Source organism: Limanda limanda, chromosome 9 (genome assembly GCF_963576545.1).
Source record: "Limanda limanda chromosome 9, fLimLim1.1, whole genome shotgun sequence".
Classification (NCBI taxonomy): Eukaryota; Metazoa; Chordata; class Actinopteri; order Pleuronectiformes; family Pleuronectidae; genus Limanda; species Limanda limanda.
The window spans coordinates 10457192-10473063 of record NC_083644.1 but is presented as its reverse complement, the minus strand read 5'-3'; the positions used below and the strand labels follow the sequence as shown (position 1 = coordinate 10473063).

At 40.1% G+C, this 15872-nt stretch overlaps 2 protein-coding genes and 1 long non-coding RNA gene across 3 annotated transcripts; 2 read left to right on the top strand and 1 right to left on the bottom strand.

Annotated features, from left to right (window-relative positions):
• Positions 1-555: 555 nt before the first annotated feature.
• Positions 556-6203, bottom strand: LOC133010631 (small conductance calcium-activated potassium channel protein 1-like). The gene is made up of 9 exons (XM_061078224.1): positions 5079-6203; positions 4519-4953; positions 3787-3882; positions 2869-3287; positions 2504-2645; positions 2087-2197; positions 1474-1601; positions 1269-1338; positions 556-843 (listed from the first exon to the last, which is right to left on the bottom strand). The coding sequence occupies exons 1-9, from the start codon at positions 6201-6203 to the stop codon at positions 556-558; spliced, it is 2814 nt and encodes a 937-aa protein (XP_060934207.1).
• A 2764-nt stretch (positions 6204-8967) lies between these two features.
• On the top strand, positions 8968-10158 carry LOC133010630 (small conductance calcium-activated potassium channel protein 2-like). The gene is made up of 4 exons (XM_061078223.1): positions 8968-8976; positions 9062-9189; positions 9344-9413; positions 9871-10158. Exons 1-4 carry the CDS (start codon positions 8968-8970, stop codon positions 10156-10158), a joined length of 495 nt encoding a protein of 164 aa, XP_060934206.1.
• Positions 10159-12765: 2607 nt separating this feature from the next.
• On the top strand, positions 12766-15100 carry LOC133010925 (uncharacterized). The gene is made up of 4 exons (XR_009680703.1): positions 12766-12952; positions 13040-13207; positions 13697-13798; positions 14169-15100. It is a non-coding gene; the product is annotated as an uncharacterized LOC133010925 (long non-coding RNA).
• The last annotated feature ends 772 nt before the right edge of the window (positions 15101-15872 follow it).

The window sequence follows — 15872 nt, the reverse complement described above, 5'->3', positions numbered from 1 at the left end:
ATTAAGGCCTTTGAAAGAAGTTTCAGTTTTAAATGGATTGTTTCACCTTCAGGCAAACTGTTTTAAGGTGAAGATGTTTGTCTGCAAAGTCTGTACATCAAAAATGAATATTTGTTCATGTTTTATATGTGCATATAAAAAATAGTTTTACTTAAGCTCAAATTGAAACTTGAATTTGGATTCTGACACACATTTGTGAGTGTCCAAATCTAAACACACATTTTTTAAGCAGTCAGTGATTAATGAATTATTACTTTAATTTCTATGATCACAGCTGTTTTATCTTAACTATTCAGGAACAGTTTCTATGTCTCACTCTTCTGCCACCAGCAGTTTTTTTTCAGTTGAAACATTTATATGTTAATTCTCCATGAATATTGCTCACAATTTGCTCACAAACAGGAGGAGACCTGGTTCCTGAACCAACAAATTAGAGCAGAGGACACTAAGAAATGATGTTCATCCCTTCCTCCAGACTTGACTCTATAGCTGTAACTCCCAATGCTGGATGCTGGTTGGGAAAATTCATCCCAGCACAATTAAGGTTGTTGAGGTCTACTGGTTGTACGGTGTCTCTGGAGGGGTGGATCCCGGACAGAGCTCCCTGGCAGGGACGGTACAGCACTCAGAGCTCAGGGAGGACGACAGGAAGTGGACACGACAAGCCAAGTTGTCCAGGAAGTCCCTCTGTAGCTTTGTTATTGCTTGAGAAAGCACGATCGGCAGCGACTGCACGCTGAGGAGGATGGAGTCGAGTTTCGCCTCCAGAGCTACGATCCTCCCGTCCAGCTCCTCGCTCCGATGCTGCAGCTCCGACACCAGATCATACATCATGTTCTGAGTCTGAAGGCAGCAGGGAGGACAGGTCACATATCTGACCTTGAGGTCACTTTGAAGAAGGCATCATAGAGTCACTCAGCGTATTACATTGTGATAATAAAATACAGTTAAATCTTTTTCAGTAAAATCATAATTACTTATCTTACTTATTTATTCATTTGCAGAGCTGTGGACTCTTAATGCTTCCATACCAAAATGAAACTATACATCATGTGACATGCACATTTCTTTCAATTTGTGATTCCTGAAGAGGCATTTTTAACCGCAGACATTTCGAGAGGTCATGGAAGGTAAAATACAGGTTTTAGTTTTTCTCCTTCTGTTGAGCAAAGGAATTTTTCCTGATTATTACGAATGATTACTATTAGCTGACTCAGTTTCTCCTTTGACCATTTTTGAAAAATGTGAAAGAAACCACACATACAGACCTTGGCAAGGTCAGCGACTGTGTTGGCCTGGTCAGTTAATTTCCTTTGCTCCATTTTGACTCTTCGCAGTCTACGGTAAAAAAGAAAATCAGAAACTCGGTCACCTTCTTGACAAGCAAAATAAATGCAGAAATTTTGTTGTAACAATAGAACATTTCCCAAATTGACGTAGCATTTTCTACAAGTTATTTAAACTTATTCTTACTGGTGGATGGCTTGCAGGAATTTACGCTGATGGTGGCGTACTCTGGCGTGATCGATCTTCTTCACCAGCTTAGTGTTTTTGTAGATGAGCCACGTCTCCCTCAACACGTTGGCTGCTGTGTTTTTTATCTGGGGAGGAAAAAACACACAAATGAAACAGCAGAGAAGGAGAAGCTTCTACAGGCCAACATACCAGCATTTACACTAAGTACTGTTTGGGTCCTGTACTGCAAACTGTATAGAGTCTGACTGATTGGGATTCTTTAGGGGCAATGAAAAGAGTAAAATATTAATCCAATACCCAAAACATTTGCAGTGATTCCTAACAAGTTGTTATCAAACCCTAATGATGAAGAAATGTATTTAAGGTTTGTTGTTTTTCAATTTAACTTTATTATAAATAATTTATAAATAATGCAAAATTTACAGAACTTGAATATGGAAAATAAACATTCATTTTTAATATAAAATCTTAACATAAATGCAGGTTCCACTGTAAAGCTCTGAGAGATAAACTATACAAAACCTAAACTTGCCCAGTCTGGTCAGGTTAATTTGACCAATAATATTATGAATAACGTACAACAAATTGGCATCTCTGATCCTGAAGTTACCTTTTTGTAGAGTTGAGTGTCCATCATGAAATTATGGACGTGCTTTTCGGCTCTGGTGAGTTCGGACTTCCTTGCAACAACAGCAACAACTAAAGCAGTACAGCCCGCTCCCTGAGAAGGAGAGCAGTGGTTAGTGACAGCCACGTTACTTTAAAGTACTTTTAATTATAATACAATATATTTACTTATAGTTGATGTCAGCAGAAATAATTTAAACATGTAACAATTACTGACTGCCCTGTGATTCTTCCTGCATGTGATTTTCATCAGTTTGGTACAAATTACACAACTAAATAAGCAAATTATACAATTGTTGCTTCACTCATAGATGAAATCTGGATATTTGGTTGGTTTACTGTTTTTGTTTTAATAGGTTTACCTTGTGCTATATGTCTTTTTGTACTGTATGAGTCTCACCATAATTCCTGTTAATAGGCAAACACCTTTTCCACAGTAGGTGTGAGGGACCATGTCTCCGTAGCCGATGGATAGGAAGGTGATGGAGATCAGCCACATTGCTCCAAGAAAGGTACTAGTTACCTCCTGTGCATCATGATACCTGAAAAGACATGGGAACTGGGGATGAAGACTGAGGCTGGGATGTCAAGGGCAAACTTTACTTTACAAATTATAGATGAAAAATTTAAAGGATTGAATAGGTAACAGTTAAAAACAAGGTTGACTGGACTTCTATAAACCTTTTAATGATACTTAACTAAAGCAAGTTGTTTCTAAAAAGGATAAAAGAAGGTGTGAAAAGCTCAGAATTTGTTTGCTGATACCTCTCACACAGCCGCACGGTCCACGCTGCAATGATCCAACAGGTCACACTGAACACCAGAAGGACTGTCCCGGGGCAAATGGTCATCAGGGTCTTCATCACAAAACGAGTGTCGAAGCTGATCTTGTTGAGGGCCCCGATGCTGCGGGAGGTGGCGTCCGTGAACAGTTTGCTGTGGAGCAGCATGACCCGGCCTATCAGGTAGAGGCGCAGGAACATGGGCACGGAGAGGAAGATGTCCACATCAGCGTCGGCCACTGATGCCGTGTAACTGACGGCCAGTCGAGCCGTCCAGTTGAACACGTACCGACCAGGGATTGGATGGATGGCACAGACCAGAAGCTCCAACGTGACAATGAGCACACGCTCAAAGGTGATAGCTATCCTCCAATCGTCTGCTCCATTGTCCACCATGAAGAGCTGTAAGAGAAAAGAACAGAAGTCCAAAGGATTTAATAACATAGAGCGATATAATATAGTAGATATAAACTGTATATAATAAATTGATGTCAATTATCAATTTTAAACTGTAGTTTTAATTTCAATGTTTTATTCATATGATTGATACAGTTATGAACACTAGACTGGCACTCACCTCCACCAAGGATCAACTGTCCCCTTATCAAACTAAGATTAAATTAACTAAACCAGATTTATATTTGTATCTGCATCCAATTTCAAACACACATATCATAACTAAATATTCCTAAACATGCTTGTTTTATTTCATCAAGATCCAAGAATTATTCAAGGAAATCAAGGAATATATCGAAAAGTGTCCTATTTTGCAACGTTATACAATGTAAAAAAAAAATCAGTCATTGCCACTCTCAGATAGTCAGGTTTGTCAAGCAAAACAAAAAGACCACATGAAACTGAACGAAATGGTCTTTATTATTCATTTATTTATAGTATTTACCTGGATTTCCCTCGCGTGGTACATCCCAATGAGTCCAAGGAGAATAGCAGTAGAAAGGCTGATTAGACCTTTCATGACATATGAGTATATGGACTCCTGCAAATAATGGAAACAGAAACATTAAAGCTACACAAGTGACCAGTGCAAATTAACAGTGGTAAAGGAGGGAATTTCTTTCTTCTAAAAGCCATTCATTCTAATGACACATTAAATTGTTGTTGGCTTCAATTTCATGAGCATTCCCTTTTCTCGGCTGCATTGCTCAATGGTGTCAGAAAGTATTATGAATTGTGTTGTAATCGTTGTTTATCTGTATTTATTAAACAAATCACACTTTATAAGCTAGAATGGCTCTCAGTATAGCACATACCTCCGCCGGGGCCCAACAGTCCCCTTAAATTGAATCAAGCTGGACAAAATTACACAGAGTCTTAGATATAAGTCCCCTTAATAGGTTCGTATTATTAATCAAGCTCCATTAATTATTCGCCTGGAAATCAGTGAAAAAATAAAGTGACTCAATAAAATAAGTCTTGAATCTGCCCCCAAATTTAGAACATCCTTCCATGACCGATACTACATCCTGCTACAAAGTTTCATATTAAACCATCAAGTAGTTTTTGCGTAAACTTGCTTACAAACAAACAAACAAACAAACAAACAAACAAACAAACAGACAGGGGTGTAAATATAACCTCCTCTACAGAGGACGTAAGTCTGATGAGGACGAACCTTGCTGTAAAATCCCCTGGAAAGCTCTGTCTCAATCACCATGATGATAATGCCCAACATCCCAAAGACCAACGCGTAGTCACTCAGTTGTTTACGCTTCCCAAAGAGAGCTCTCCTTTGGCCCAGCCGGTAGCTCAGGTCCTTGGTTCTCTTCTGTGGGGCGCTGCCCTCCTCCCTGCTCAGGTTGTCGCTGTTGGCCTTACTGGACTCTTCTCTGAGGACTTTGGAGAACGCATCCTCGAGGACGGCACTATTAGGAAGCGGGAGAGGCTGTTGGCCCGAGTGAAGATCTGCAAGACTGGATCTCAGAGCGCTGTAGCTGCTCAGTGGTCGCACTGCATCCCCGTTAACTGAGCCACTGGTTTCTAAGTTGTCTGCTGCTCGGGGAGAATGTTTAGGGAGGGAGACTTTGGACCCATCGAGTTCAGAGGATGTCTGCAAGTAAGAGTCAGCACAGGGAATGTCATCGATCATACAATGTGCCTGGGAGAAAACCTTTAACAGAGTAAACAAGAGAAACAGGACTGCCCAAAAAGAAAATACATGATTAAGAGAAGTACATGTACCTGACTTTGTCCCTGTTTAGTTCTCTCCTCGACTAGATCCTGGTTCTCAAGTGAGCTGTACTGGCTGATGGAGAAGGACTGAACACTTTTGTCTGGAGTGGATGACCTCTTCATGCGTGAAGTACTGGTCAGGAGGTTGTAAGGGAGATGACGACACTTAAGAATGATTGAAGGATCCCCAGGTGATTTACAGGCCTGATCACCAGTCATGGAGCCACGAGAGTCTCGATTTTGACGCTGTTGAACCAACAGTGGTTCTTTACCAAAAATCTCTCTCCAGTTGAGGTCTGCAGTGACGCCTGGCTGAGGCCGCTGGTGAAGAATCTGATTTGTCTCAGCACACTCAACTGAGTTTAGAGGAATGTTGAACAAATTGGGGCAGGTTGCTTGGCTGCTGTCCTTGAGTTTGAAATGATTGCAAGGATGCTGCCGCTGCGAAAGCTCCTTCTGACCGTCATGGTCACTGCACTGAGGCATGGAATTATCATGTGGTTGGTTTGTTGCAGGTTTGAAAAGATCCCTATGGTTGGTTTGCTGTGGTAAAACCTGGCATGAGGTCGAACCTAGGCTGCTCTGAGAGAAAGACTGGGTATGTGGTGAGCGTGAAAGTCTTCTCTTATTTGTGACTCTGGAGGGACGATCCTTCACAGTGCCAAGTGTTGATGCCGCTTGAAAAGTCTGTGAATGCTGGTGTGCGTCAGGACAGGAACATCCACATCTGTCGTTGTGGTTTGGATGGCCCCCGCTGGTCCCTCCTCTCTCTGCCGAGGGCGAGTCATCCCCTACGCGGCTGACCTGGCCACAAAGCAGCAGCCACTCCTGATCACTCAGCTGGGATAAGGTTAGGTTCCGAGTTTTCAGTGGCGACATCTGAGCTGAAACTTGATGGATTCCATTTGATTTTTCATGGGGTGAAGGTGCTACGCAGCAGAGACTTGTCTCCTGTGGAGATGAAGATGCCTCGACTGGGGTTCCAGAGTACTGATCGTGCTCAGGGGTTCTTGTCGGAGGTGGCGGACCGCCCGAGGTGCAATGCTCATGATCCCCGTTAGGGAAGACTTCACCTGTTGAGTCGAGGCGTCGCGTTGCGTTGGCGGGTTTAACCAGAATCAACCTCATGGCATCAATGCAGAGCTGTAAAGAGATCACAAGCAGATCATGTTTCTAGACACTGGAAAGAGAAAAAGAAAATACATCTTTCATTCATGAACCATTTCTGTTTCTCATGTTGTCTTGTAAGCCTGATTTAGGCTGGATACATAATGTGCAGGACACAATAATGAAAATCAATCATATATATTTATATAAGGATGATACACTTTAACAACATGAACATATTATACATTAATTTATGATTTTCATTAACTGTGATGACATTTAAAAATGAAAACAAAAAATCTTTTGCAGAAACAACAGATAAATGTTTTTTCTCCTTCTCTCTTCTTAATGGCTTTTGCTAACCATGAAACATTGTTGGAAAAAGGTTAAGTAAATCTAATTATCTATGTAATAATTCACAAACTTGAGTATTTAATCAATCATCACTGATATAAAAGCAATGAATTTCTGAGCCTCAGATTGTGTGTTAAGCTGTTTCTGAATGAGAAACAAATGCTCATATGTTAGTCGACTGTGCATGGAAAATCAGCCTCTGATAATTACACGGATCAGTTCCACACATTATTCAGAGGAATAACAGGAAATACTTAATTTGGGATTAATGAGTATCAATGTACAGTCCTACATTTTTTTTATCTTTAACCACCAATATTTCATATAATAAAGCATTTATTTTGTATTCTAAAAAGAATATATAGATATTTTTAAATTGTATATATCCACAGATACACCTATATTATCAAACCCTACTAAATTGTCACTATAAAAAACATAGATTTTTATCCGTTTTATTTTCCTAAAAATAATTAACCTATAGTGACGACCATGAGGACTAATGTGATCTACACTGTATGTTAGTTTCTAAAGTTCTGCCCAAAATGTTATCGTCACCATCCACATGATCCCTAAGAAAATAAAAATACACAAAGACAACAGCTTGACAATTGTAATAGTTAGTCTTACCTTTTATATTAACTTCAATATCAAATTTTGTCATAGGTGAATTTTTGTTTAGGGCAGCAAATATTTCTAAATGGTGGTTACCCTATTTATAACCCTTTAACTGCAATTAAAATTATATAAACTTGTTTTTTTTTTGCTCATGAATTTGTCCTAAAAAAAAAATTACAACAAAACAATAAAATCCCCACTGGTGATCATTACCTTCTTCTTCCATATCTTGCTTTGTCCAAACTCAAAGAGGCAGCTTACAAATAGGAAGTTCTCCCGGTCTGCAGATCAGAAGTGGTGAGAGGAGCAGCCTGAGTGGGTGGTGGACAGTTGCCTCCCTCCTCCCAGTACGAGCAGTTGATAAAGGAGCTTTGGAGACGCTTTCCTTTGAAAGTGATGATTAGAATTCATCATGAAGAAAGAAAAGGGCAGCAGCAGCTGGCCTGGTAAAGGGTGGACATGCAAATGGACAGAGAGTGGGAGGGTTAGAGGAGCGGCAACAGGTTAGGATGCAGATAGACAAAAAAAAGCCTTGTAACATCAGACCGGAGTACGTGTGATGTTCAGGCGCAACATCATACGTTCACAAGCTCAAAGAAATCCCTATAAATCCGGGAGTGGGCTGATTGGTTGCTAGGGAAAGAGAAAGGGAACTGGTTTCTTTAATGCAAAATGGAAAGTAAAAGGTCAGTTGAAGTTGTCATTAAAGCTCAGTTTTTCAAAGGTCCTCACAGGGTCTCTTATCTCCTCCGCCACAAGAGCCTGGATGGACAAAAGTGTCCATTTATAAATCTGCCTCAAAGGAATCAAGCCAAGAAGCACAGGGATCGTCCCGTGTCCTCGACATCCAACAAACCAAACAGCAGCAGCAAATTTATATTAACACTAAACAACACTGTGCTCAGATTTGAAAATTCAGATTCAGTTTTTCTGGGGGTTATTTAGAAAAAAACTATAAATGCAAAACAGATCTTATGCCTCTGAATATGAAATATACCACACACACCACTTCTAATAAAATAATATAGTGGCTCAAAAATCATGTTCTGTTTTGTCTTTATTTTCCAGTTCTTTTTTTTGCATTTCCTAATAATTGAAAACCTGTCAATAGCTTTAGTAAAAACGTTTTGTGTGTAAAACCCAATTCCCCACATATAACAGCAGGTAAACTGTATTTATTTTCACCTTATTTACCTTTCAGTTTTTTGTTTATGTACTTGTGGTCATGCTGCTGCAGCCCTGTATTGTGTTTGTGGTCTCTCCACCTGGCATCAGACAAACCTACAAAGCAGTTCGCTGCCTCAGCAGCTCAGTATATGAATGTTGCTGCACTGGAGAAAAGCTTTGTGACCAACAGAGCCACTCGCCACAATAAAATTAAATAGTATATAAATCAGGTAACAACCAAGATAAGTAAATGTTGTTACGATAAGCTGAATTTAAGTTGAATTGTTGTGTTGTCAGAGACATCTCATGATAATATCGGTCATTTTGAAAAACAGATTTGTGATTAACAAGGCAGCACAATTCGGATTGTTCGATCACAAGTGTTTTCAGAATTGTTCACATTTTAATTCCACCAGCCCACCAGCATTTTAGAGGACACTAGCACAGCTGGCGAGAAGCCAAAGCGTCTGCTGCTGTTGATAAGAGAGGCCAGTTTCCTCCTGTACAAGATGAGGGCTTTTTTTGAGGATATATAGCTTGGTCATTTTAGTAATGTCAAAAGCTTGAAAGTCTCATTGACACAATAACTTTACCAATAAAATCCGTTTAAAGCTCATGCCAGTCTTCGTCTTCATCTTTCTTGTTGATGAAGAAGGTAAAAGAACTTGTAATGCTGCTATGTTGGCCTGTAAAAGCTTCTCCTTCTTTGCTGTTTCATTTGTGTGTTTTTTCCCCCCCAGATAAAAAACCCAGCAGCCAACGTGTTGAGGGAGACGTGGCTCATCTACAAAAACACTAAGCTGGTGAAGAAGATCGATCACGCCAGAGTATGCCACCATCAGCGTAAATTCCTGCAAGCCATCCACCAGTAAGAATAAGTTTCAACAACTTGTAGAAATTGTGCATGTTACCTCAATTTGCTAAATGCTAAATTGTTACAACAAAATTTCAAAATTGTAATCTGCAATTATTTTTCTTGGCAAGAAAGTGACCGTGTTTCTAATTTTCTTTTTCTACCTTAGACTGCGAAGAGTCAAAATGGAGCAAAGGAAATTAACTGACCAGGCCAACAGAGTCGCTGACCTTGCCAAGGTCTGCATGTGTGGTTTCCTTCACATTTTTCAAAAATGGTCAAAGGAGAAACTGAGTCGGCTAAAAGTAATCATTCATAATCATCTGGCTCAAACTGGGAGACCAACGCTCACATCTGGGGAAAATCCCTTTGCTCAACAGAAGGAGAAAAACTAAAACCTATACTTTACCTTCCATGACATCTCAAAATGTCTGCAGTGAAAAATGCCTCTTTAGGGATCACAAATGGAAAGAAATGTGCATGTGACATGATGTATAGTTTCATTTTGGTATGGAAGCATTAAGAGTCCACAGCTCTGCAAATGAATAAGTAAGTAAGATAAGCAATCAGGATTTTACTGATAAAGATATAACTGTATTTTATCATCACAATCGAATATGCTGAGTGACTCTGTGATGCCTTCTTCAAAGTGACCTCAAGGTCAGATATGTGACCTGTCCTCCCTGCTGCCTTAAGACTCAGAACATGATGTATGATCTGGTGTCGGAGCTGCAGCATCGGAGCGAGGAGCTGGACGGGAGGATCGTAGCTCTGGAGGCGAAACTCGACTCCATCCTCCTCAGCGTGCAGTCGCTGCCGATCGTGCTTTCACAAGCAATAACAAAGCTCCAGAGGGACTTCCTGGACAACTTGGCTTGTCGTGTCCACTTCCTGTCGTCCTCCCTGAGCTCTGAGTGCTGTACCGTCCCTGCCAGGCAGCTCTGTCCGGGATCCACCACTCCAGAGACACCGTACAACCAGTAGACCTCAACAACCTTAGTTGTGCTGGGATGAATTTTCACAACCAGCATTCAGCATTGGGAGTTACAGCTAGAGCGACAAGTCCGGATGAACATCATTTCTTTGTGTCCTCTGCTCCAAATTGTTGGTTCAGGAACCAGGTCTCCTCCTGTTTGTGAGCAAATTGTGAGCAATTTTCATGGAGAATTAACACATAAATGTTTTCAACTGAAAAAAAACTGCTGGTGGCAGAAGAGTGAGACATGGAAACTGTTCATGAATAGGTAATATAAAACAACTGTGATCATAGAAATTAAAGTAATAATTCATTAATCACTGACTGCTTAAAAAATGTGTGTTTAGATTTGGGCACTCACAAATGTGTGTCAGAATCCAAATTCAAGTTTCAATTTGAGCTTAAGTAAAACTATTTTTTATATGCACATATAAAACATGAACAAATATTCATTTTTGATGAACAGATTTTACTGACAAACACCTTCACCTTAAGACTGTTTGCCTGAAGGTGAAACAATCCATTTAACACTGCAACTTCTTTCAAAGCCCTTAATATTAATTTTCTCACATAACTTATTCAGACATTGTTTTGTGTTCCACTGCTTTTAGTGCTTTTCATTGTATAGGCCTGTCTATCTATATATACTGTATATACTGTATATATATCAGTGGTATCATCAGTCTTTAAGTTGTATACATGAAAATGTTCTAAAGAATAGAAAAACTGTAATATAACTATTTATTCATATTTATTAATTTAAGAACCATTTTTACAGTATGGTTCTAAAACCTTGATTTGTGTCATTAGCCGTAGCCAACACAACATTATTGTCATGGGTTTTAGACATTGAAGAGACATCCATCTTGACCTAAATTTTTTTTTAAAGTTCTGATATTTATTACTGGCTGCATAGTATTCTATTTTAAATACTAAAATACAACCTATGTATTAAATCGCTGAAATAAAGTATTTTTAGTATGTATGAGGCTATTTTGTTTCCCCTGGCAGGACTCGGGTGAGTTGACTGCATTTGGGGAAAAATGATTTCACGAAATATTGACTGGTTCTATCTTGCACAGACCAATGTAAATTTTTTACACACAAACACGTGCAATAACTGTTCACACACACTCCACGGTTAAATGTCAAGCACCTTTGAAAGTGTATTGCTGCTCTTATTTTGTAATTTAACGAGTGCCCTGCTGAGCTGACCGCTTTCTTCTTGGCCAACACCATTCATTGTACTTTTGACCCTGTCTTAACTTCCATAATATATGACAAATAAAAACTTGGGCCGTGTTTTAGGTAGATGTGTCCTCCGGTGTCGAGGCTTCGAAGCGTGTGTCGAGTATACAGGATGAGTTTTGTAAAGCGGGTATCGAGGCTTGTGTTGATGACCACATACGTCTCTTTCAAAATCCATACGATTAGAGTATTGGGGGGGGGGGGGGGCGGTATCTTTACTTTGTACCCCAGCTTCATCTGTGCCCTGTGAAAGGATCGTTTCTGAAGCAGGCGAAGTTATTTCAAAAATTTAAATTTAAATAAAAATTCATAAACCGTTATCTCTATTGTACGTGATACATTTTGTCCCCATACACATAAGTACAATCACAAACCAAGTAACACAAGCACATTCACATCACAACCCTCTCACCAATTTGTTTCCACTTTCCCTTTTGACCCCGCCATTGTATCATAAAGACAGACACCATATTAATAATAATCGCTTATGTATTGGCATCACAAACATCATTCATTCAATTATTCAATTCAAAGCTTCACACTACAAATCCATGGTGTCATTATAATTACATTTTACATTTAATGTCCACTTGATGGCGCAGTAGAGCAAATGAAGCCCTATGATGCTTCGGCCCATGAGCGAACCAATTGGATGGAAAGCTTCAACGCTTCATGAAGCTTCATCTCGCCATCACTAGGCACAACTACTTTCTTGGGTGTTTCATGAGTTGTTGTAGTTACTCAGGTCAGGTGGTTGAGTTTGAGCTCCACACATTAACACAGTGAGTTTGAATGAAGCCTGTGACTCTGAAGACAGGAGCTCCACCACTAGTTTACCACCTCCACAATCTCTGTCCCTACAAGTATGGAGGACCATACATGACATAAGTATAAATAAATAAATAAATAAATGTAGAAATAAATACAGAAATAAATAAATAAATTAATAAAAAAGGAAATTAATTAATTAATACAGAAATAAATAAATACGTTAATAACAACAGAAATAAATAAATAAATGTCTTCCACATTTTATTTATTTATTTATTCATTTCTGTATTTATTTCTACATTTATTTATTTATACTTATGTCCTGTTTTGTCCTCCATATTATGCAGGGGGGGGGGCGGAAACAACAAGTGGAGGAACGCGGGACTTCGTTCTGCATGGCGCCACCAGCTGCAACCACGTGACTGTCATTTCCCGCGCTGAGGCTAAGCTCCAGTCACATCCGGGATCGACAGCTCCGTCGTCCAATCAGCGCCCTTCGCCCGGAGCCCGCTAGCCAATGGGGCGCGCTGCATTGTGGGAGCGGGCGGGGTGTGAAAGTCTTGAAGAACAACACATTGATCCGTCTCCATCCAGGCAGAGAGTTGCTTGTGTGAATCCCGCGGTCCAGTGTGTTCCATCCAGTCCGCCTGGGTGACGGACTGCGTGTGGGGGGGAATGGCAGCCCGTCCGTCTCCGCTTCCGCCGGAGGATCCCGTTGCTACTGATCTCCTATTTATAATTAGTTTAGTGCTCATTTAAAATGATAACACAGCCGATTAAAAGGTAAAATGTGAATTGATTCAATCCAATGAGGCAGTTATTTGAAAATGTGTGTACTTATTTTATCTCTGTGTCTGTTGTCTTCTCAAGGTTTGTTGCAGCAGAGAGATTCGACCCTGGAGGAGGAGGAAGAGGAAGAGGAGCTGTCTCCTGAAGAACAAGATGAACACCGACTCGTCCGTGACAAGTGCTACCTTTTATTTATCGAGGTCCAGAGGAATATTGTGATAATATATCCTGACATCATGATATGAGCAGGTAAACAGGAGAGTTATATCCATCTCTATTCATTTCTCTTCTTACCAAAATCTCCTCGGTTGAAAGTGACATAAATGTGAACGCACATAAAGTGTCTTTAAAACACAGCGTCCTCTGTTGCAAAGAGGTTAACTAATGCAAAATATAGGGAAGTGCTGATGGAGGGGGTTTGGGAAAGGGCTGGAGTTTGCACATACGCACACACATAGAGCATCGGGTTGCTTTTGACTGTTGCTTTTCTGTATCACGTGACGGTCTCTGTTTTACTCTGCCGCTTTTTTCATTCACTTCACTTGAGCCAGGCTTAGTGGAAACAGTTTAACTTTATTCTCTGTAACATCTGTAACACATAATGGACAAACAGCCACAGTCATCTAGCACACTTAATCCCCCAGAAGCTCCGGCGATGGGTTTTCATGGGTGGTCAGTAGAGCTGCATAACAGTTCCAAGCCTGCCAGTTATTTCATATTTGTATCTGAACTATGCAGGTAAAAGCAGGGGAGCAGTTTGGAAACTGCAAATCCATTGGCAGATCCAGCGCTGACGACCTCCTGTGGTCACCTATGGAGCCCAAAGTGTTCCAAACTAAAGTAAGATGACATCATCAAAGTGGAAGATGAATTAACTTGTTTAACCCTTCAAAGTTATTTTAATGTTTGTGAAACAATCAGTTCATCATTTGAAGTTTTTCTCTGTTTTTATAAGATTGAAAATTGACTTGTGGGTTTTAAACTGTAAACAGTTGATTTTCAATAAATTATGCATGTATTTTTTTTTAAGTTTAGCTCTTAATGTCAATTATCAATATACTCTGATTAGTACAGTCATTTCAACACAGCCATGACACCAATGTTACAGGAACAGCAATGTAGTTTTACAATGCATTTCAGTACAGTTACTATTAATGTGAGTAACTGCAAAGTGCTAATTCTATGTACAACGTGTCACTGCCCTTTGCAGCCAGAAGGACCCAAAGACGAGCCAGAAGAGCAGAGAGACGAGGGAGAAGAGGCTTGGGACGAGGCATGGGACAAGGCGATGGACGCAAGAGGAGATCAGTTTTGACTAGTTGCATGTCTGGATAAATTATTTTTTCCAGTCCAGTTGGTTGTTCAGTGTGTGGAAAGAGTCTGTGACTCGAGTTCAATCCAGGAACACGTCAGGTGAACCGGACTCATCAGATCCCGTCCTGACATGGACGCTGTTGTCACAGCAACTCGCTCCATCTCTCTCCTTCCTGTCTGTCTGTAGTTGTTGAATTCACTGGCTGCTTCCCTCATCGCGTTCCTCCCCCTCCTCCTCATCAAACTCCACCAGAGGAGCGTAGCGATTGGCCTGAGAACCTTGGATGAAGCAAACCTACTTGATCACGCCAGACTTCGGCGCCCGGATCGTGTGCTGCAGACAAACACAGAAGAAAGAAGATATCAACTTTAACAGAATCTCAGCAGAGTGAGTTTTAAACTGGATTAAAGTGAGCTCCTGTGAAGAGGAGGAGGAATCAGCAGGAGCCTCTCACCTCCATCTTCATGGCGTTCATCACCATCAGCGCGTCTCCCACCGCCACTTTGTCTCCAACCTTCACCTGCATTTCAGTACAGTTACTTTTAATGTGAGTAACTGCAAAGTGCCAATTCTATGTACAACATGTCACTGCCCTTTGCAGCCAGAAGAGCAGAGAGGCGAGGGACGCAGAGGACATCAGTTTTGACCCGTTTAATTTATCCAGACACTGTCTGGATGTGAGAAACTGCAAAGTGCTAAATCTATGTACAACTTGTCACTGCCCCTGCAGCCAGAAGAGCAAGAAGAGGCTTGGGAAGAGGCGATGGATGCAGGATGACATCAGTTTTGACCCATTGCATGTCTGGATAAATAATTTTTTCCATTTCCAGTTGGTTGTTATTGAAATGTTATTTCCCTTTAGAAATAAAGTGTATTATCTTTATTTTTTCTCGTTAATGGCTTTTGCTCACCATGAAACATTGTTGGAAAAAGGTTAAGTAAATCTAATTATCTAAGTAATAATTCACAAACTTGAGTATTTAATCAATCATCACTGATATAAAAACAATGAATTTCTGAGCCTCAGATTGTGTGTTAAGTTGTTTCTGAATGAGAAATATTCTGTCAAATGCTCATCAGTGAGTCGACTGCATGGAAAATCTGAAAGCCTCTGATAATTACACGGATCAGCTCCACACATTCAGAGGAATAACAGGAAATACTTAATTTGGGATTAATGAGTATCAATATGCTACATTTTTAATCTTTAACCACGGATGGTGTAAATCTTTGTTCTACCTTTTATGTGTCTTGTTTCTTTCAAGAGAAAAAAAGATTACAAAGTTTAACAGATGAGGCTATTTCATATAATATAGCATATATTTTGTATTCTAAAAAGAACATAGATATTTTAAAATCGTATATATCCACAGATACACCAATATTATCAAACCCTACAAAATTGTCACTTTAAAAAACATAGATTTTTTTATCCTTTTTATTTCCCGATAAAAATATTAACCCTACATGACGACCATGAGGACTAATGTGATCTACACTGTATGTTTAGTTTCTAAAGTTATGCCCATAATGTTGCGCCGCCAACTCTCGCGATGGGTGAGTCCGGAGCTGCGAGCTGCACCCACGTGACTGTCATTT

Bases quoted from the DNA above. Each gene is read 5' to 3' on its own strand.
- LOC133010631 (XM_061078224.1), bottom strand. From the start codon at position 6,203: ATGAGGTTGATTCTGGTTAAACCCGCCAACGCAACGCGACGCCTCGAC. The intron at 3,883-4,518 runs GTTCGTCCTCAT...CATTATTTGCAG, and splicing joins CCAGGGGATTTTACAGCAAG to GAGTCCATATACTCATATGT. The intron at 1,602-2,086 runs GTAACTTCAGGA...TTTCCTCCCCAG, and splicing joins ACACTCAACTCTACAAAAAG to ATAAAAAACACAGCAGCCAA.
- LOC133010630 (XM_061078223.1), top strand. The intron at 9,190-9,343 runs GTAAGAATAAGT...TTTCTACCTTAG, and splicing joins TTCCTGCAAGCCATCCACCA to ACTGCGAAGAGTCAAAATGG. The intron at 9,414-9,870 runs GTCTGCATGTGT...TGCTGCCTTAAG, and splicing joins GAGTCGCTGACCTTGCCAAG to ACTCAGAACATGATGTATGA.